This window comes from Salvelinus alpinus, chromosome 6 (assembly GCF_045679555.1).
Source record: "Salvelinus alpinus chromosome 6, SLU_Salpinus.1, whole genome shotgun sequence".
In the NCBI taxonomy this organism is placed as follows: Eukaryota; Metazoa; Chordata; class Actinopteri; order Salmoniformes; family Salmonidae; genus Salvelinus; species Salvelinus alpinus.
Genome location: NC_092091.1, coordinates 16458513 through 16482101, shown reverse-complemented (window position 1 = coordinate 16482101; position 23589 = coordinate 16458513). Strand labels below are relative to the sequence as shown.

Sequence of the window (23589 nt, the reverse complement as noted above, 5' to 3'; positions counted from 1 at the left end):
GGGGCGTACGAGGACAACAGGGCTTATAGAGACCCATACCAGAGACAACACAGCTGGACAAATGAACTGGCACCTGGGAGTCGAGAGCAGCTAGCTTCCGTCAACCGGCATTAAGTGATTTCTGTAACGAGTGCTTAAAACCTGTTGAGGACAGAGGGCGCTGTTTTCATTTTGGGGGAAAATCGTGCCCAATTTAAACGGCCTCGTACTCAATTCTTGCTCGTACAATATGCATATTATTACTATTGGATAGAAAACACTCTCTAGTTTCTAAAACCGTTTGAATTATATCTGTGAGTAAAACAGAACTCGTTTGGCAGCAAACTTCCTGACCAGGAAGTGGAAAGTCTGAAAACGATGCTCTGTTCTAGGGCCTGCCTATAAATGGGCATGATACGTATTAGTATACATGCACGTCATACACCTTCCACTAGATGTCAAGAGGCAGTGAGAGAAGAAATGGGGTGTTTATCTTGGTCTGAGGTGGAATAAATCCTCTTGGAATGACGTGTCACCCATTTCCTGTTTTCTGGAACGCGCGAGGATGGACCTGGAATTGCCTTCTGGAAAGCTGTCGTTATAGGCGACTACTATCTCCGGCTTTGATTTTATTTGATACATGTCACAATATCATCGTAAAGTATGTTTTTTCAATATAGTTTTATTAGATTATTGAAATTTATTCGGGACGTTAGGCGTGTTGCGTTGGGTGCTTTTGTTCAGGAAGGAGAGCTTCGCGCCACTTGGCGAGTGTGCTTGCTAATTCAAGAGGGACAAAGGACGTTCTAAAACCAAACAACGATTGTTCCCGACAAAGGACCTCTTGTACAACATTCTGATGGAAGCTCATCAAAAGTAGGACCCATTTTATGATGCTATTTCATATATCTGTCGAACTGTGTACTATTAGTTTTGCGCCCAGGTTTTGGGCACTATCTCGCCATAACGTAAGCCTTATGTCGTAATGAAGTTATTTTTAGAATTCTAACACTGCGATTGCATTAAGAACTAGTGTATCTATCATTTCCTATACAACATGTATTTTTTTGTAATGTTTATGAATAGTTATTTGGTCAGAATAGGTGAGAGTCTAATAGAAATATCCGCACATTCTGGGAAAAAGATGCTACGTTAGCACAATGTATAACCACTGATTTCAGCTCTAAATATGCACATTTTCGAACAAAACATAAGTGTATGTATAACCTGATGTTATAGGACTGTCATCTGATGAAGGTTTATGAAGGTTAGTGAAAATTAATATATTTTGCTGGTTTATTCGCTAACGCTAACGTGCCTATTGCTATCGCTAACGTGCCTTGATGAATGAATGCGGTTGTGTGGTTGGCTATTGTAGTAAGCTAATATAATGCTATATTGTGTTTTCGCTGTAAAACACTTAAAAATCGGAAATATTGGCTGGATTCACAAGATGTTTGTCTTTAATTTGCTGTACACTATGTATTTTTCAGAAATGTTTTATGATGAGTATTTAGGTATTTCACATTGGTCTCTATAATTACTCTGGCTGCTTCGGTGCTATTTTTTGATGGTAGCTGTGATGGTAGCTGCAATGTAAAACTGATTTATACCTCAAATATGCACATTTTTCGAACAAAACATAGATTTATTGTGTAACATGTTATAGGACTGTCATCTGATGAAGTTGTTTCTTGGTTAGTTTGGTTGGTTCTTGGTTAGTTTGGTTGGTTTCGTGCATGCTACCTGTGCTGTGAAAAATGTCTGTCCTTTTTTGTATTTGGTGGTGAGCTAACATAAATATATGTGGTGTTTTCGCTGTAAAACATTTTAAAAATCGGACATGTTGACTGGATTCACAAGATGTGTATCTTTCATTTGCTGTATTGGACTTGTTAATGTGTGAAAGTTAAATATTTCTAAAAAATATTTCTTGAATTTTGCGCTCTGCCTTTTCAGTGGAATGTGGGAGGAGTTCCGCTAGCGGAACGCTGGGGCTAGACAGGTTAAGAGCCGGTGACTTACTGCAGGGAAGGAGGTGGAGCCTAATGTGGGGACCATGGTAGACAGTATTGTGGGGACCATGGTAGACAGTAATCTGGGGACCATGGTAGGCAGTAATGTGGGGACCATGGTAGAAAGTAATCTGTGGACCATGCTAGGCAGTAATGTGGGGACCATAGTAGACAGTAATGTGGGGACCATGGTAGACAGTAATCTGGGGACCATGCTAGGCAGTAATGTGGGGACCATGGTAGACAGTAATGTGGGGACCATGGTAGAAAGTAATCTGTGGACCATGCTAGGCAGTAATCTGGGGACCATGGTAGACAGTAATATGGGGACCATGCTAGGCAGTAATGTGGGGACCATAGTAGACAGTAATGTGGGGACCATTGTAGACAGTAATGTGGGGACCATGGTAGACAGTAATGTGGGGACCATTGTAGACAGTAATCTGGGGACCATGGTAGACAGTAATCTGGGGACCATAGTCGACAGTATTGTGAGGAACATGGTAGACAGTAATCTGGGGACCATGGTAGACAGTAATGTGAGGACCATGGTAGGAATCCTATTTGGTAAAATAAGTGGATAACTGTGAGTTTTACAGTCATCTCCACTCCCCTATTCTATAACTCAACATCTGAGGCATGTAGAGAAATGCTGTGAGACCAAGGCTACATCTGAAATTGAACCTTTTCCCTACAATGTGCACTCATAGCGCTGTGGTCAAAGTAGTGCACTTTATAGGGGATAGGGTGCCATTTTCGGACAGAATACCAAACTCAAATCAAATCAAATGTTATTGTGAAGGTGAAGACCTTAGTGTGAAAGGTTTACTGACTTTTTTTGTAAGTAAGTAAGAAAATATATACAAAACAAATTTAAATAAAACAAATACAATATAATATATAGAATACAAAGTAACACAATAAAATAACAATAACGAGGCAATATACAGGGGGTACCGGTACCCAGTCAATGTGTGGGGGTACAGGTTAATCAAGGTAATTGAGGTAATATGTATGTAACCCTCTCACCAGGCTCGAATTTGACTCACGATATTAACTTACATAGAATATCTCAACAACATGGGATGTTAGGTGAGAAGGACATCTCCAATAAGAATCCCTATTGTAAACTATCTAAGGTGATGACAACTAGGGTGTTAACTTCGGATGGAATGATTATAGATTTCTGTTATTGTATAAGGATATGCTTTCCCATGCATTAAATTAAATTGAAACAGTAAATGACTCCAAGGCAACATACATAAGGTTCAAGATGTGTATTATTACATTTTCAAAGCACCACATCAAAATAAATAAAACGAATAAACCCCAATGAGTCGTGCACAACCCATGTCCAAATTATTTCAAGTTTGCTTAATATGTAGGCTGCGTTGGAGATCCAAAAAAATGAAGACACACATAAAGTCCAAAAGCACCCCACCGTTGTGGTTACTCACTACTCGTCGATATTCCCTCAGTGAAGTATGGCAGTTCCTTGCAGGTTTCCTCACAAGATCCACAGCAAGCACAGCTATCAATACAGACAGTACTCTTTAGCAGTAACCGATATCCCATGGGAACATGAACTCGTTAATCTTTCCCAAGCACTACTCATTCGGTTTCACACGATGCTAGACTAACCTCAAGGCTGTCCAATACCTCCAGTCTTTCTTAACAAAATTATAACAACTCTCTTATAAAATACAATCGGTATTTCCCTTCAAAACTCGGTAGGTATGGGTTTTGTTCTATTTTTATCATCTTCTTTTATAATTCTTCTTCACCAACGGTCATAGTGTAACTTCCATCCTTTTCTCAACGTCTCTCTCCCTCTCTTTTTTTCGCAGGCCTCCCGTTAACCAGGTCAACTCTCCCATTGGCCACAGCTTAACAAGCGACCTTATTGGTCAAAACTTAAACGTAAAAGTAAACCAACCTATTCACTTATACATTAAAGAAATATTTCTTCAGAAGAAATGCATTAACAACATTATAGTATGGGAGCAATTCAATCACCTTTTAAATCTAATACCAATTAATTATAACAAATAAACGCAATACTTGGTTCTAACAAGGGTAATACATGTACATGTAGGTAAGGGTAAGGTGACTATGCATTGATAATAAACAGCGAGCAGCAGCAGCGTAAAAAGGAGATCAATGCAAATAGTCCGGGTAGCATTTGATAAACTGTTCAGCAGTCTTATGGCTTGGAGGTAGAACCTGTTAAGGAGCCTTTTGGTCCCAGATTTGGTACTCCAGTACCGCTTGCCATGCAGTAGCAGAGAGAACAGTCTATGACTTGGATGGAGGCTTTTTAGGGCCTACCTCTGACACCGCCTGGTATAGAGGTCCTGGATGGCAGGAAGCTTGGCACCAGTGATGTACTGGGCCGTACGCACTACTCTCTGTAGAACCTTGTGGTCGGATGCCGAGCAGTTGCCATACCAAGCAGTGATGCAACAGGTTAGGATGCTCTTGATGGTGCAGCTGTTGAACATTTGGAGGATTTGAGGACCCAGATGTTTTCAGTCTCCTGAGGGGGAATAGGCGTTGTCATACCCTTTTCACAACTTTCTTGGGGTGTTTGGACCATCACAGTTTGTTGGCGATGTGGACACAAAGGAACTTGAAGCTCTCGACCCACTCCACTACAGCCCCGTCGATGAGAATGGGGGTGTGCTCAGCTCTCATTTTCCTGTTGTCCACGATCAGCTCCTTTGTCTTGCTCACATTGAGGTAGAGGTTGTTGTCCTGGCACCACACTGCCAGGTCTCTGACCTCCTCCCTGTAGGCTGTCTCATCATTGTCAGTGATCAGGCCTACCACCGTTATGTCGTCAGGAAACTTAATGATGGTGTTGGAGTCATGTGTAGCCACGCAGTCATGGGTGAAAAGGGAGTACAGGAGGGGATTAAGCAGGCACCCCTGAGGGGCCCTCGTGTTGAGGATCAGCGTCGCAGATGTGGTGTTGCCTACCCTTACCCTTACTGGGGGCAGCCCGTCAGGAAGTCCAGGATCCATTTGCAGAGGGAGGTGTATAGTCCTTCGCTTAGTGATGAGCTTTGGGGGCACTATGGTGTTGAACGCTGAGCTGTAGTCAACTAACAGCATTCTCATGTAGGTGTTCCTAAGATGCGGTATGCAAAGTCTAGTGGGTCTAGGGTTTCTGGGATGATGGTGTTGATGTGAGCCATGACCAGCCTTTCAAAGCACTCCATGGGTACAGACATGAGTGTTACGGGGCGGTAGTCAGTTAGACAGGTTACTTTGGCGTTCTTGGGCACAGGAACTATGGCGGTCTGCTTGAAACATGTAGGTACTGTATTACAGACTCAGTCACATTACTGAGTGGTAAAGCCCTATGCTGAGTAAACACAGGCCACTAACAGCTCTCCTCTCCTGTGTTTATAGTTTCTAACTGGAATGTTATTAGCGGACAAGTTGAAAAAAGGGTGACATATATGTAAGTATACAGTATGTATGTGACAAGTAACAATGCAAACATTCCCTCCAAATTTATGTCTACTTCACTGGGAAAACAAGCCATTTCAAACATCCTAATTCTGGGATTGTGTTCAGTATTTACTGTCTTCATTTTTTCATTTTTTTTTTACAAAGGACTTGGAGATTTTTTGGGGCATTTCAAACCAGTCTAGTTTATGTGTGCAGTGAGTAACACACATTTTATCACCTGGCATCAAGTCAACATTCACAGAAATGATTTTCTTACCCTACCATAGGACACTTTGGTTTTCTACCCTTACAGGGCAAGGATTACTATGCCATTACCACGTTTTGAAGTCATTTGCTGGTGGAAAAAGCTGAAAAATCCTCTTGTCCTACCTACATTTTTTTGATGACCACATTATTGAAAGTGCGGCAGGGACCACTGTCCTCCCGTTCCCTGAAGTTGGTCAATATTGACATGGCTGTGGTCCATACAGAACAGAAGACATGTCGAGTGCCCATTCATCACCACACATCCTTTCTGTCCTCACCACAACACCTGCCTCTACACAACACTGTGTTGTGCTTTCATACAGCATGACCGTAGTCATTGCACAACACCTGCCTCTAGACTAACACAGTGTCGTGCTTTCATACAACATGCTTTCATACAACACGATCACAGGACATTTACTTGTTCACAGACTATTTCACTGTTTAAACTTCACAGGTTAGTCCGAACATCTGCACCTGGCTGAACAAAACCATGAACCTTCTATCAATTACCAGGTAGAGTAAAGAATTCTATCTTTAACGATGAACAGATTAGCAGCGCACCTCTCTCTCCCTTTCTCTCTTTCTCTCTCTCTCTCTCCCTTTTTCTCTCTCTCTCTCCCTTTCTTTCTCTCTCTTTCTCTCTCTCTCTCTCTCTCTCTCTCTCTCTCTCTCTACACCTCTATTTTCTCTACCGCCCCGTTCATTAAAACAGTCCTGAAATGAAAGTCTGTTTCATCTTCGCAGGAGCTGGCTGAACGGAATGCTCCCTCCAGGCATTCCAATTATAATTAAGTAGGTTAGCTACTAAAGTAAATTGATGTTTCCAGATGGTAGTTTATATATATATATATATATATATATATATATATATATATATATATATACATATATATATATATATTTAACATATATTTAAAGGACAATTAGTAATAATGAGCAGTAATTGTGGTGGTTGGATTCTTCAGGTGTTTAGTCATGCAGATGTTGTTATGAAGTGGTTAGTTCTGACACCAAAAGCTCTCTGGTAACAAACCACAGGCACCTGTTGGAAAGGAATATTTGTGTAATGGCTTTGAAATGTCATGTTACTGTAATGACTTTGAAAACAAAGAGGAAGGAACCTGGTCTGAATCTCGGCTGGCAATTACATTGTTGAGAGAGCAGTACGCAGTCAACGACACAGAGATCAAATAACAGCAAACCCCAAACCAGTGTTCACGGTTGTTTTGATGTTTGGTCTTCTGAACTATTATTCGACTGTATCATCTATAATTTATCCCCCTTATGGATAAAGAGGAAACAGTGAGTCCTTGAAACAGTTTGGAAGTGTTACTATGCCTGTTTTATGATTAATCCAAAATTACAGACTACACTGAGTGTAGTGACTTTACCTCATGTCAAGTCACTCATTACGGTTTAAAAACGTGGAGGCATTGTCATGATCTGGGGCTGTTTTTGTTCTTTCTTCTCCCCCCTGGAGAAAGTGTGGCAGTTATGCTAAAGGCCATGATAGTAGTAGTTTCCCAAGACGCTCTGCAGTAAACATTCTTCTGAGGTACTGTAATGAGAAATGCAGCTGTGTGTTCTTCTTCGCATGGAGAGAGTGAATCAACCAGTAAGGTAGAGAGAGAGAGAATAGAGTGAGAGAATGAACGTGTGAGGGAGAGTAAGAGAGAGGGAGAGAGCGAGAGAGATGACCAAGCGGGAGAGAAATAGAGAGAGCAGGAGAGAGAAAAGGAGGCATGTGGAGATTAGTGGCTTTTCCTTAAGGAAATATTTGGGTTTTGTAACCACACATCCTCAGGATAGTGGAGCCAACCCATAAACAACTGAATGTATAGCAAACAAGGGGAAGTAACTATTTCAGTAGAACTCCCATGGTTTTATTGCATTTTAGCAGATACTCTAATCCAGAGCAACTTACATAAGCATTTAGGGTTAAGAGCCATGCTCAAGGGGCACATTGACAGATTCTTCACCTAGTCAGTTCAGGAATTGAACCACTGACCTTTCAATTACTGGCCCAACACTCTTAACCACTACGCTACCTTTCTCCACAGCCAGGAAATCTGACAAGCAGCCCTTCATATAAATCATTATATCAGCTGCTTCAGCGCAAGACAAAACATAATAGAGAAACTGTAGTTTGGATGTGGGAGATGTGACATGAATGAGTGGGTCACAAGGTTGGGCTCCATTCAAATTGAAGGCAGTCAATTTAGGAAGTGATTTGAATTTAACATTCAGAAATGTAAATACTTTTGAAATAAATAGTTTCTACTTTTCAGTTTATTGAGAAGACATTGAAAATAAATGCATTTTTTTTGATAATTGAATTGTAATTTTAGAGTGTTTCCTGAATTGACTGTCTTCAATTCGAATTGAGCCCAACCCTGGTGGGTCAGTGAGTAATGTTTGGTTGTGGGACAGAAATGATAGGAAAATAGTCATGCCTGATCTACAAGGTTCAATAACTCCATTATCATGCTTGATGAGTCATAGTATAGTACTTGGGTACTTACAGGCCGTCCTCCGCCAAGGCCCCATTGTCCAGTGAGGGGCCTCCAGGGCCCAAGGTACTGCTGCTGCCCATACTGCGGAAGGACTCCCGGGCCCTCCGCCGACGCTCTCGCTCCACCTCCTCTGCATCCTCGACGCTCCTCTGGGCGGTTATTCTGTGGGGAGAGAGACAGGGTGAAGATATATTGTTTAAAGCTACAGTCTGTGATTTGTAAAATAACAAAATGGGTCGCCTCCACTTGAGAGATGAGGCTAAGGAAGAAATATACTAAGAATTGTAATGACCATTGAACAGCTTTCAAAATCCCAGACTATAGCTTTAGAACCTTAATGAGAAATGGTTTTCACCCCCATGTGTCTTTGAGTTTTTTGTGCCTGACATGGTTGGATCCCATGAGTCATCGTCCTGGGCTCTCCCAAGAAGATGTTTCTAAACAATGGCCTGTTCATTCCTGGAGAAGGGAGAGTTCTGGGAGAGAATGCCAGGAGAACATCTGCCTCAGACCTCCTAGCATTCAGCTCGTCACGGATGAGCGATGACATCCCAACAGAACATCGGAAAGTCTACGGCATCCCCCTGTGTTTATCTCACTAGTAAACATACACACGCATGTGGTTCTACTCATGTTTGCATTTTACTGCAACAACACATTTATCACAACAGTTTAAACCACTTTCTCCGCGGCACACCAAACCAAACTCCCCTTGGGATTCAAAAAGGGTTTAAAGTGCATCCTCACTAATGTAGACATTTAAATGTTTCCTGAAAGTGCATGACATCTAGTTTTCTGTATTTATGAAGAGTAGATTCCACTGCACTTATGGACTTGTCGGCTGTACTGTTTCTCTGTTTTGTAGCGAAGGGGCCATGGTACTAGCCTCAGAGTAAATGTAGGAAGTTCAAGACATCTATTTTTCAAAGTAATGAGCAGATAGTTTACAGCACGTACAGACTTGTCTGCTGTACGTCTCTGCTGTGTAGCTAGCGAGGGCCATGGTATGAGTCTATATGGGTGAATGCAGGAGAACTGCCTGGTCAATAGGTTCCATCTGTGTGTCAGGGTGTCAAATGACAACACTCACATCCATTTGGCTTCTGGGTCAATTAAGGCAGTCTCAGGTCACTAATAGGGCCCTAATGTGTCCCAGGCCCCGGGCCGTGTGTGTTACCACCACCTGAGGCCATCTGCTTCAGTGACTCTCCCTTTCACAACACCCCATATAAAGGTCCATGTAGGTGGGATGGTCCGTAAAATCACCCCCCACACCCCCACCGCTAATCACAGGGTTTTACAGACCATCCCACTTACATGGATCTTTATATGGGGTGTTGTGAAAGGGAGAGGAGGGGGGTGAAAGGGTCAGAGCACAGCTGGATCTAGGTTACCCAGATACGTTCCACTATTTTCAATGTTGTTTTTCTTCACAATCAGAACTGGTTGCCAGGGGAAAATGAGCTGATAACCAAGTGCCCAACACCACTGAGTGATGGATGAACCAGGAAGTATTGTCATGGTTTCAGAAAGGCGACTTCACGGACGGGTTGAAAAACTGATGTATAACACATTTGATATGTCAATTGAGACACAAAGGATAATTTTTTACTTTGTCTCCTCAAAAATGTTGACACAACACAACCATTGTGGAGGCAAGAACGCAGGCACACCATCCCAGTTGGTATGGTATTAGAGGACGTGGCAGACGGACTTAATAACTTCTTACCCTATCATTCTTTTTCCTTTCATTTGCATTATGGGATTATCTCATTCTTGGCACCAGTCAAACGTCTGACTCAGATGATGATGTCATTCATCTGTTGGTGACTGGATTATAGATGGCCTTTCTTTCTTTGTCATCCTCTTTCACTCACTGTCTAAATCTGTCCTTGTTTAAACTTAATCTAAGAGACCCATTTTCTCACCCCGTTTATCTTCTGGATCTGCAACCGTGGGAGGTGGGGGGGAATAGCAGTGAGGAAAGACACGCCAAAGAATCTGGTTTACATTGGGGCTTATATTGCCTTTCCTGACAATTGTAACGACATCTAATCTCGACTTCCTCTGAATAATGTTCAAAAGCCGCAGGGCCAAAGAGACAGATTCCGACAGTTAGACTGCCAAGTGGATTTATTTGGGGCTGTTTTGCCCCTTTGTAATTCACACTAGAGCAAGCCTGAGCATGCCACTGTTGTCTCCACACAAAAGTGAAAACAAACAGACAACTGCCTCTCCAGACCAGATGGGTCGGTGTTGTGTGTCACAGGGGAGTGTGATTAGCAGAGTTCCTGGAGTGGGAACTGCCAGAGGCTTCACCTTTCTGACCGACTTATTTACTTATCAAACCACATTTTATTTATCACATGCACCGAATACAGTGAAATGCTTACTTACACGCTCTTTCCCAACAATGCACAGTTAAATAAGAAAATGAAAAACACATGAGGAAATATACCACACAAGAATGAAGCTATATACAAGGAGTACCAATACCATATCAATGTTCAGGGGTACGAGGTATTTGAGGTAGATATGTACAGTGCCTTCAAGAAGTATTCATACTCCCCAACCCCCCCCCCAAATTGTTTTTACAAAGTAGGATTAAAATTGATTGCAATTTTTTGTCAATGATCTACACAAAATACTATGTAATGTCAAAGTGGAAGAAAAATTCTAACATTTGTATAAAAATCATGAAAAATAAACTTCATATATATTCATTAGATAAGTAAGCAATATATTACAGTCACATTTGGCAGTGATTACAGCTGTGAGTTTTTCTGGGAAAGTTTCTGAGAACAATATTTGCAAAAATTCTTCAATCTCTGTCAAATTCGTTGTTGATCATTGCTAGACAGCCATTTTCAAGTCTTGCCATATATTTTCAAGCTGATTTAAGTCACAACTGTAACTAGGTCAGCCAGGAACATTCAATGTCATCTTGGTAAGCAACTCCACTCCAGTGTATATTTGGCTTTGTGTTTTAGGTTATTGTCCTGCTGAAAGGTTCATTTGTCTCCCGGTGTCTGGTGGAAAGCAGACTGAACCAGGTTTTCCTCTAGGATTTTACCTGTGCTTTATTTTTATCCACCCAGAGAGCGAGAGAGATGACCAAACGGGAGAGAAATAGAGAGAGCAGGAGAGAGAAAAGGAGGCATGTGGAGATTAGTGGCTTTTCCTTAAGGAAATATTTGGGTTTTGTAACCACACATCCTCAGGATAGTGGAGCCAACCCATAAACAACTGAATGTATAGCAAACAAGGGGAAGTAACTATTTCAATAGAACTCCCATGGTATTATTGCATTTTAGCAGATACTCTTATCCAGAGCAACTTACATAAGCATTTAGGGTTAAGAGCCATGCTCAAGGGGCACATTGACAGATTCTTCACCTAGTCAGTTCAGGAATTGAACCACTGACCTTTCAATTACTGGCCCAACACTCTTAACCACTACGCTACCTGTCTCCACAGCCAGGAAATCTGACAAGCAGCCCTTCATATAAATCATTATATCAGCTGCTTCAGCGCAAGACAAAACATAATAGAGAAACTGTAGTTTGGATGTGGGAGATGTGACATGAATGAGTGGGTCACAAGGTTGGGCTCCATTCAAATTGAAGGCAGTCAATTTAGGAAGTGATTTGAATTTAACATTCAGAAATGTAAATACTTTTGAAATAAATAGTTTCTACTTTTTAGTTTATTGAGAAGACATTGAAAATAAATGCAATTTTTTCTCTCTCAAAAAAACTTATGACAAGCATAACCATAGCATGATGCAGCCACCACCATGTTTGAAAATATGAAGAGGGGTACTCAGTTGTGTGTTGTTTTGGATTTACCACAAACATAATGCTTTGTATCAGGACATAAAGTACATTTCTTTGCCACATGTTTTGCAGGTTTACTTTAGGGCTTTATTATTTTGGAATATATATCCTGTACAAGCTTCCTTCTTTTCAATTAGGTTAGTATTGTGGAGTAACTACAATATTGTTGATCCATCCTCAGTTTTCTCCTCTCACAGCCATTAAACTCTGTAACTGTTTTAAAGTCACCATGATGAAATCCCTGAGTTCCTTCGTCTCCGGCAACTGAGTTAGTAAGGATGCCTGTATCTTTGTAGTGACTTGGTGTATTGATACACCATCCAAAGTGTAATTAATCACTTTGCCATGCTCAAAGGGATATCCAATATCATTTAAAAAAAAAATGTTTTACCCATCTACCAATAGGTGCCCTTCTTTGCAAGGCATTGGAAAACCTCCCTGGTCTTTGTGATTGAATCTGAGTTTGAAATGCACTGCTCGACTGAGGGACCTTACAGATAATTGTATTAATTTATTTAGGCTTGCCATTACAAAAGGGTTGTATACTTATTGACTCAAGACATTTCAGCTTTCATTTTTAATTCATTTGTAAACATTTCTAAAAACATAATTCCACTTTGACATTATGGAGGTATTGTGTGTAGGCCAGTGACACAAAATCTCAATTGAATCCATTTTATATTCAGGATGTAACACAACAAAATGTGGAAAAAGTCAAAGGGTGTGAATACTTTCTAAAGGCTCAGTACTGGGCCATCCCCACCACCCTCAGTAGTTAAGGGCGGTGCAGTTGCCATACCAGGCGGTGATGCAGCCAGTCAAGATGCTCTCGATGGTGCAGCTGTAGAACTTCTTGAGGATCTGAGGAACCATGACAAATCTTACTTACTTAGGGATTCTATTCCTCCTAGAGCATAGGCCACCAACAAACTTAACAGAAAAAGGCCACTCCTGGGTTTCAGACTGGAGGTTCAGATATTTGGAGAAGTTTGACGGTCTAAACAGCAGTCAGGGGATCACAAGCAATAACCATGTTTCATGATAATGTACTGTATTTGGTTAGAAAAGTGCGGGTTGCAGGCAGCCTGAGTGAATTTTGCTCTGGAAGTTAATGACATGATCTACCCCAGCAATAAAGCCTTCAAATGCACTGAATGATTATGGAACAAAATGTGAACCCCTCTGGGAGTTAATTCCCCATCTCTGACTCCCTTGTTAGGTTTGACACCTGGCTGTGAAAGATGATTGACTGGCCACCTGGAGATCACAAAGATCAATGGAGTACAGGCAGAGAGGCGACCTCTAACATCTCACTGTAACACACCAGGTTTCCTGCCACACTGTGAAAATTTGAGCCAAAATTATGACCGAGCCATATATTCCTTCTGTTGTGTAGTATTTACATGTACACACACACACACACACACACACACACACACACACACACACACACACACACACACACACACACACACACACACACACACACACACACACACACACACACACACACACACACACACACACACACACACACACACACACACACACACACACACCCTTTGCTTGACCGTTGTACGTAATACTTGACTAGAGATGCATTAGGTAAGAAAGTAAGTATTTCACAGGAAACCAGAGACATTATTATCTTAAAGTTAGAAAGGTTCAGAAAACTTGTTTAGCTCTTCGCTACTCGCTGAATGATAATATAATAACATGGTTTCCTTCCTCTATTAAAAGCCAAACAGACAGACACTGAAGAGAGGGTGCTGTGAAAAATGTCCAGGATGATGTCATGGTTGTCATGAAACAAGTTAGAACAGTTGCTATGTGGACGCCATTACATCAGCCAGACACAATACTATGTTGTTGACGATACTGAGGAGATTACTTTTCCAAGAATCGGGTGAACAAGTCACTAACTGAGAGGAGCTTTTGCCAATTCACACTGCCATGACCTAACTTGAACTACAGATTAAAACCAAGTCAGCTGTAGCCTTATGTGTCTCTATTCAAACGAATGAAAGTCTACTATGAATGCCACATCATCATGACACTTTCCAGTCATTCCAAAATGGCTGGTCATTTTCAATGAAATGCAATGTGTTTATGGCAGACGTTTACACACGGCCACCTGGGGAGGATGAACTATGACCATGGAGGTGACTGCCAGGCAATCCGACTGCATTGCCATCAGAGGAGGCTGGTGAGAGGAGATATAGGAGGAAGGGCTCATTGTATTGGCTGGAATTGAATAAATGGAACGGTATCAAACACATCAAACAGGAAAACCACGTTTGACTCTTCCATTCATTCCATTCCAGCCATTACAATGAGCCTGTCCTCTTATAGCTCATCCCACTAGCCTCCTCTGGTTACCATGGACAAAGGCCTGCCTGGACTCCCCCTGTAAGCCAGTAGAGTAGACAGTAATCACTAATCGCCATGTTATGGCTCTCGACTGGCCCCACGTGCAGAGCCCAAATGGAGCACAGCTCATTTACTACAGTCTGGGAACCCCAGGGCCCTTTTGGTTTGTTTACCTACGGGCTTTAGTCAAAGCTCATTACACACAATAACTGCCAAAATAATAAACACCAACATAAAGCGTCTTAACGCGGCATTGGTCTCAACTGATACAGCTGTTCAATGAGCAGGTCTAGGGAATCCATTTGCACTTCATCTTATCTCACTGTGTGGGATTTGATGGTTTTAAGTCCATGATGAGACCGATAGAGATAAAATCCATCCACCACTATCTTACTAGTCTGTCTTATCCTATAGGATCTTAACTGACCAAGGCAGGAGAAAGCCAGTCTGTCTATCACCTCTTTCCCTTCCTGCTCTAAAGAGAGTGATCTCTGGAGAGGGAAACACCTGCGTGTTTGCTTTCCCCTGCTGCCCTCCAAAAGCCGACAACCTTTGGTAAGGCACACCCGGGCAAGGGCAACGGAGAACCCTGGTCAAACATAGTTCACTATATAGGGAACAGGGTGCCATTTGGGACATAGTCAGAGTTCATTGCCCCTTCACTCAACTGGCAAATCCCACCACATTCCTCTGTCTCTTATCTCTCCCCCCTATCGTAAAACAGAGAGAACACCTAGTCCACCGAGGTCACAGGCTGAGGTGGGTGGGTCTGTAGTATTAATGTGCCTGTATTGATCAGAATCAGAATTGCCTTTATTTGTCAAGGAAATGTTAATATATCCAGAATTTATCTTTGCGAAATGGTGCTGCCTGCAACAGACAAAATATACATTTACACATAGTCTACATATAGACAATATAGACGCAGGCTAGCAGAAGGGTGAAGAGGCCAAGGTGGGGTGGGTCTGTAGTATGAGTGTGTGTGCATTGGTGCAGGCTAGCAGAAAGGTGAACAGGCCAAGGTGGGGTGGGTCTGTAGTATGAGTGTGTGTGCATTGGTGCAGGCTAGCAGAAAGGTGAACAGGCCAAGGTGGGGTGGGTCTGTAGTATGAGTGTGTGTGCATTGGTGCAGGCTAGCAGAAAGGTGAACAGGCCAAGGTGGGGTGGGTCTGTAGTATGAGTGTGTGTGCATTAATGCAGGCTAGCAGAAAGGCCAAGGTGGGGTGGGTCTATAGTATGAGTGTGTGTGCATTGGTGCAGGCTAGCAGAAAGGTGAACAGGCCAAGGTGGGGTGGGTCTATAGTATGAGTGTGTGTGCATTAATGCAGGCTAGCAGAAGGGTGCACAAAACAGACAGGCTTGCTCTGCTTGACGCTTCCCTGGATGCCTTGTAAAGGACATCATCACAAACCTCTGAGTGATGGAGGATCAGAGATGAGGAAGACAGAAAAGAGAAAAGCTATCTCTGTCTCTTTCTCTCTCTCACTCTCTCACCCTCTCTTTCTCTCACCATGTTTATCTCTGTCTCTCTCTGTCTCTATATATGTCTCTCTCTGACTTCATTCAAAACAGATCCACCTCACATTCTTTCCTTGACCCATTCAAATGAATGGCACAACATCAGATAAAACATGTTTAGAGGCCCCGGCTTTTTCTGAGATTGTTTCCATTTTTGTTCTGTTTGTTTTTATTGGTATCGACACAGCGCTCTTGGAGGTTTTTTACTGTTTTACTGTAAATACCTCCTCTTGGTAGAAGCTGAAGTTTGGGACAGTTTCACTGCTTAGTGTAAGGGTGCTTTTCACCAATAATAAGACTAAAATGTGAATTTGTTTGGCTTCTAACATCAGTATTTCTGACTCACTTAATAGTAAATATGAGGCAACATAACATCAAGAGGATGAAGGATCATGAACAAACTGTAAACCATATTTTTGTTACAGTAAACAAATAATATACACTTCCAAGGGTTTGGCATTGTCATATACTTTCTAATGATGGGATGGGACTCATTTGATAAAGAATCTTAGGCAACAGAACATGTAGACAAGCGTGTGAGAGGTTTGGCATTATCAGACACTAAGGTTGGGATGGAGGAGTGTCTGTCTGAAGCTGATGTCATCCATCTCTCTCCACTTTCCCAGTGGGAACATCTGCACTGAGGATTAGCCCAAGTGTCTCGTGGGCACACAGTTCTGATGCACCCCCCCCAGGCCTGGCTGTATAGTATTTATGACTGTTCCCTAAAAACATTGGATAAAGTGCCTTCTACCCACCTAACTTTCTACACCCTCTGAGCAGCCTAAGTGCCTAAGTCTCAACTCTCATCTGTTTCATAAACCACACCTGCTCTGCTCCATCGGAAATCCTCAAGCCTGTCTTTCTTCTCCCATTGACAAAACTGGAACACTCTGAATACACAATCAAAACAAAAGTTTGAATTCTCAGTGAAGACCGAATGCTGCATTCATTTACTCTCTTTCACTTATTCTTTTGTTAATCATGACAGTTGAAGTGTCTTAAGGTCCCTTTCCCAAACAGTGTTCTGTGTTTGATCAATCAGGGAAGGCTCTGGATCGACTGATAAGCTGTTTGGTAATTAGACTGAAATGGGTCTCGATAGATGGAATCTATGCTATTTCATGTCTCTCGTATTTTAATTGTGTAATTTCCCCCCCCCCCCTTCATGTTATAGTGATATTTATATTGTTTTATTACCATTTTCATTATTTTATTTCACTAGTCCTGCGAGTTGAAGCTGGAAGCCTAAGATTTTCACTGTGCCCTGCAATCACACCTGCAACCCTGAACATGTGACTATTAAACACTCTGAATCTGAATGTTGAGTGAATCCTGGACCTGCACTGAATGGAGGCTATTGGTTTACAGACCACCTACACTTTACTTTCACTACTGGCTCTCTTCCTCAGAGTAACACTGGGGGAAAGGAAATTTAAAATAAAGGGAAATACTTAACATGCCGCCGCCACCCGTAAGTGGCCCCTTTTCACAAGGGAGTGGCCCATGTCACCCCTGTCACCTTTGACACAGTTCACAGCCCCAATTTGCCTCAATTTCAGTCAGAAGCGAAAGCCTGGGGCACCAATCTCATAATCTCTCTCTCTTTCTCTTTCTCTTTCTCTTTCTCTCTCTCTCTCTCTCTCTCTCTCTCTCTCTCTCTCTCTCTCTCTCTCTCTCTCTCTCTCTCTCTCTCTCTCTCTCTCTCTCTCTCTCTCTCTCTCTCTTATTCCCTATCTCTGTCCTTCTCTCTCTCTCTCTCTCTCTCCTTCTCCCTCCCTCCCTGTCCCCCAGAGTCTTCGAGAGGAAAAACAAACAACCAAGGAGATCTGATGTAAAGGTCTGTCTGTGGTGACAGAGGCACTGAGGCACCTAGCTGACTAAACTCCACTCCATGGTGAAGGAAGTTTCTGATGAACTTCACCAACGGCGTGGAGACGAGACTAGGCTTTGTGAAATCTAGCTCTGACTACATCGATTCGCCCAAGGTCAATACTTTAAAATAAATATATTAGGAAAAGCCCGCCTTGTACCTATGTTTGTCCTCTGAAGTTGCTTGCCTTTCTTTGTTTGCTGAAATCCATACTTTTCTATAAACATCAAATACAACCACAGACTGCCCATGTGGCCATTGAATCTCAACAAGGAAACAGTCAGTAGTGGTATTTGATTAACTTCAGTCCCAGTCCCTGTCCAGGTTGTGTTGTCAACAGTGATAAGACCCAGGGCAGTGGACATTCAATTACCCCTCCTGTAATCATAGCAACAGGAGAAAGCCCAGGGTCTGTATACATGAAGCGACTCAGAGTAGGAGTGCTGATTTAGGATCAGGTCCCCCCTCTTAGTCATTATGATTTAGAAGGCAAAACTGTGCTGATCCTAGATCAGAACTCCTACTCTGAGAAGATTTGTGGAAGCTGCTGTGGGATCTACCTCTGACCGACATCTACAGTACACTGATCCATCTCTCTGGAGCTCAATCTGACAAACATGTTCACTAAAGAGATGCTGGCTAGCCAGAACTGGGGATATATGGATACATGGATTAGCATGGTTTAACATACAGTGGTTCCTCAATTAAAAGTTGCGTCATACCAAGGTATAGTGTACGATATGCCGTGCTATGGTGTGGCACTATACCTCAATGGACCTCAATGGGCCACGGCATAACTTAAAAACGTTTAGTTGAGGAACCACTGTCGGGATAATATTATGCATTAGATATAACAGATCAGAACATACTCTGAGTGGTTGTAGTTCTTGATGAAACATGGGTTTTAGAGAAATTGAAGCAGCAGTTTTCCGGAGCCAGGAAAGGTTTTTCTGAGTTAAATGAGGACAGGCTCCGACTCACGTCCACACGTCAACCACCAACTGAGCTGGGATTGATGACCATTCATAGATTAGATACAGTATTTTGGCCCAAATTGCCCCCTTTTTCATGTGTGTTGTGTTGTCACAGTACTTGTGTCTCACAGTCACAATAACCATTAACTTGAGTGCTGCCTTGTGCAATGTACTCTAGCAGGCTACCAACATAGTGCTGTGACTCAATTTACTAGAGTTGAGCACCTTTTTTCTCGAGCATACCTGAAAAACAGCATACTTAACTTTCTTTCTCTATTCAAACTATCTATACTCCAAAAACTGTTTTCATGTTTTTACTCACTTCAAGAGGTTCTGCAAACCTTGCTTGCTGGAGTTTCTTCTCAGGACAGCATGTGACATGTCTCCTTTCTCCTCTTCTGACCCTCTTTATCAGAATCAAAATATCACAAGTGTAGCTCCTCTTCCTCCAACAGAATGACAGAACCTCTCTGTCTCTTCCAGTCCTGAGCCCAACGGCCAGTGATGAGGTTTCTATAGGACAGATCTCTGTACTCCTCTTTTGTCCCTCAGACGAGAAGGCACATACACTTTCTGACCTAGCCACACAGACACACACTCCCAGGGCTCTCTCGTCTCTTAGATGCTGGCCCCCACGTAGCCTGTTGAAAATGTGAGGAAAGCTCAGAGCAGCACTCTCTTTCCTCTCACAGAGACAGACTTTAGTCACTGCCCGCCTCACCCTCCTCCTCTCTCCCTCTCTCCTCCTCCACTTCCTCCCTGCTACATGTGGTTCTTATTGAGTGCTCAGACCGTAGCCCAATATCCCAATATCTTTTTTCTCCCTTCCCCGTTCTGCAGGGTCATGTGGCTTTCCCTGGGGGAGATGTAAGATGATACCCCCACCCAACGTCCTCCAATCCAGACCCCTAATACCCCCCTGTCCCTCTGTCTGTCCCCCGGGTCCATCCACTAGCTACATCTCAATCTTCAGTCAGATTAGAAAAGATGAAGAAAACAATTGAGATATTTATGTTTGGGAACAAACAACACTTAATGGTCCAACACATATATTGAATGCTGTTCACACTATTCCTGTCACACTACTCACTACTCCTGTTCACACTACCTCAAATTACTAATAATCAGTAAAAAAATATTGAGTAGGTTAAATTTTATTTACCAATCATAAAGTAGTAAAAACATTTTGATTGAACACATTTCATTTATCAATAGGATTTATTTAGAGGCATGTGGCATTTGGAGAAGTACTGTGTGTCACTTTGGTGGTCCTACTGTTTATGTCCCTTTCCAGCCTATGGGTCTGCTGTCTGGAAAGGGACACTCTTAGTGGGACTTGATGTCAGTAAGGCCAGGTAGAAGATACATGACAAAGTTCAGTTTTCTTGGAAAACTATCAGGGACAATTCTGAACATGCAACAACAGGTCATTGGGGAGTCTCCTGTGCATTCAGTGTGTGTGACAAATGACAAGCATAGCGTCAGCAGACAAGTGGTAGCATAGCGTCAGTCATACACTATTCAAACTTTATAACATGATTTATAGTTCCTATATGGACTTTCCGTTTTATGAGAACGTGCACTTTTTTCAGGCCCCAAAGGAAGAACGATCACAACCCACTCAACACACACAGACAAACACACTTTCCTTTTCTGTTCAGCCTCTCATGTATATCCCCCTTACCACCCCCCGCCGCCCCCGCCAAAGTACACTGTCACCAGGGCGACGACATAGTTGCTGCTGTTACCATGGCGAAGCTGCCCACCACTCACGCCTCCTGTGCTGCTGAGACTCTCTCTGTGACACGTCGGACAAAGGGAGTACTCAGCCTGTCAGAGCCCGACGTAGATCGGCCCTCCCACCGTCCCACCCCCCTCATCAGGAGAAGCTGCTCACAGCAGCAGGGGAACAGCGGTGGACATGTAGAACAACCCAAACCAAATAAAATACTTTATGGCACCCTCACTGACCTGATCACTGGTGGGATCTAAACCTGGGTTTAAATACTATTTAAAATAATAATAATTTTAAGTACTTTATCTCTGCTTGATTAAGTTTCCCTGGCTTAATCAACCAATAGAATAATCCCAAAATGTGAAACACAGCCCATCTGGCATTGTGGGCACGCTATAGCAAACGTTCAAAGTATTTAAAGATTTCTGATAATGTTTGAACACAGCTCTGGGCGTATCCCACTGGTCTTATCCCGCTGGTCGTATCCCGCTGGTCGTATCCCGCTGGTCTTATCCCGCTGGTCGTATCCCGCTGGTCTTATCCCGCTGGTCGTATCCCGCTGGTCTTATCCCGCTGGTCTTATCCCGCTGGTCGTATCCCGCTGGTCGTATCCCGCTGGTCGTATCCCGCTGGTCGTATCCCGCTGGTCTTATCCCGCTGGTCTTATCCCGCTGGTCGTATCCCGCTGGTCGTATCCCGCTGGTCTTATCCCGCTGGTCGTATCCCGCTGGTCTTATCCCGCTGGTCTTATCCCGCTGGTCGTATCCCGCTGGTCGTATCCCGCTGGTCTTATCCCGCTGGTCTTATCCCGCTGGTCGTATCCCGCTGGTCGTATCCCGCTGGTCGTATCCCGCTGGTCGTATCCCGCTGGTCGTATCCCGCTGGTCGTATCCCGCTGGTCTTATCCCGCTGGTCGTATCCCGCTGGTCATATCCCGCTGGTCTTATCCCGCTGGTCGTATCCCGCTGGTCTTATCCCGCTGGTCGTATCCCGCTGGTCGTATCCCGCTGGTCTTATCCCGCTGGTCGTATCCCGCTGGTCATATCCCGCTGGTCTTATCCCGCTGGTCGTATCCCGCTGGTCGTATCCCGCTGGTCTTATCCCGCTGGTCGTATCCCGCTGGTCTTATCCCGCTGGTCGTATCCCGCTGGTCGTATCCCGCTGGTCGTATCCCGCTGGTCTTATCCCGCTGGTCGTATCCCGCTGGTCTTATCCCGCTGGTCTTATCCTGCTGGTCATATCCCAGACACACAGAATAAACAGTCCCATAAGTGTAAGACACTACCTGGCCATGACACTGGGACATCTAGATCTGCTAGTCTGACCAGCTTTTCCCCCTCATTTTTAAAAAGGCTTTTGTGTTATTAGTTTCCGTTACAACACCATAATTGTTGAATAATTATACAGTAGTGTAACTAAGTCACTACTCCGTCTCTACTGTAAACTTTCTACACGGTCAAGTACTGGCGCCCGAAGTGAGTAGTGACTGAGAAAAGATTACATTACATTCTACTGTAGCGTTCCTTTATAATGGAATAATATTATCCATTATTCTTTTCAAAAGGTTATATTTAACACATTCTCAAGTCTCAGCAAGTTGTGTACCGTATTTGACCCACAGTACAGTGGATCATTTATCAGAGAGAAGGCCAAATGCCAGCCAACTCTACAATATGATACCACCGGTGTGGTTGATCTACAGCTGCAGGGCCAGGGATTGACACACACGCACGCACACACACACGCACGCACGCACGCACGCACGCACGCACGCACGCACGCACACACACACACACACACACACACACACACACACACACACACACACACACACACACACACAAACACACACACAGGATCTGATCCACACACAGAACAGAACCCTGTCATTGTGCATTCCTCCCCTGACATTTAATCCAGGCCATGGCACCCATCCCATCTGAGGCCATTATGAAGACACGAAGGAGGAGGTGGAACATCATCAGACACTGCTTTGTGCCTGTGTGTCTATGTGTCTGCATGTCTACGTGTTTACATGTATACGTGTCTTTGTGTTTACGTGTCTGCTTGTCTACGTGTCTGCTTGTCTACGTGTCTACGTGTCTGCTTGTCTACGTGTTTACATGTCTACGTGTCTTGTGTCTACGTGTCTTTGTGTCTACGTGTTTACTTGTTTGCGTGTCTACGTGTTTACTTGTTTGCGTGTCTACGTGTTTACTTGTTTACTTGTTTACTTGTTTGCGTGTCTGCGTGTCTGCTTGTCTGCTTGTCTACGTGTTTACTTGTCTGCGTGTCTATGCGTCTGCGCGTATGCTTGTCTACGTGTCAGCACGTCAGCTTGTCTGCTTGTCTACGTGTCTATGTGTCTACGTGTCTGCGTGTCTGCTTGTCTATGTGTCTACGTGTCTGCTTGTCTGCTTGTCTACGTGTTTACTTGTTTGCGTGTCTGCGTGTCTGCTTGTCTGCGTGTCTATGCGTCTGCGCGTATGCTTGTCTGCGTGTCTACGTGTCTGCGTGTCTGCTTGTCTGTGTGTCTACGTGTCTGCGTGTCTACGTGTCTGCGTGTCTACGTGTCTACGTGTCTGCGTGTCTACGTGTCAGCTTGTCTGCTTGTCTGCTTGTCTACGTGTCAGCTTGTCTGCTTGTCTACGTGTCAGCTTGTCTGCGTGTCTACGTGTCTGCGTGTCTACGTGTCAGCTTGTCTGCTTGTCTATGTGTCTGCGTGTCTACGTGTCAGCTTGTCTGCTTGTCTGCTTGTCTACGTGTCAGCTTGTCTGCTTGTCTACGTGTCAGCTTGTCTGCGTGTCTACGTGTCTGCGTGTCTACGTGTCAGCTTGTCTGCGTGTCTATGTGTCTGCGTGTCTACGTGTCAGCTTGTCTGCGTGTCTGCGTGTCTGCGTGTCTACGTGTCTACGTGTCAGCTTGTCTGCTTGTCTACGTGTCTGCGTGTCTACGTGACAGCTTGTCTGCGTGTCTACGTGTCTGCTTGTCTGCGTGTCTACGTGTCTACGTGTCAGCTTGTCTGCGTGTCTGCTTGTCTGCGTGTCTGT

The 23589-nt window shown here is 43.5% G+C and overlaps 1 protein-coding gene across 2 annotated transcripts in view; it reads right to left on the bottom strand.

Moving 5' to 3' along the window:
* LOC139578230 (non-muscle caldesmon-like) overlaps positions 1-19577 on the bottom strand; it is a 41034-nt gene extending 21457 nt beyond the window's left edge. For both annotated transcript variants that reach the window (XM_071405570.1, XM_071405569.1), the window contains exons 1-2: positions 19127-19577; positions 8243-8395 (exon numbers count right to left, since the gene is read on the bottom strand). In XM_071405570.1, coding sequence (XP_071261671.1) covers positions 8243-8395; positions 19127-19185 — 212 coding nt within the window. In that variant the 5' untranslated portion in view covers positions 19186-19577. The remainder of the gene's footprint in view (positions 1-8242; positions 8396-19126) is intronic.
* Positions 19578-23589: the final 4012 nt, after the last annotated feature.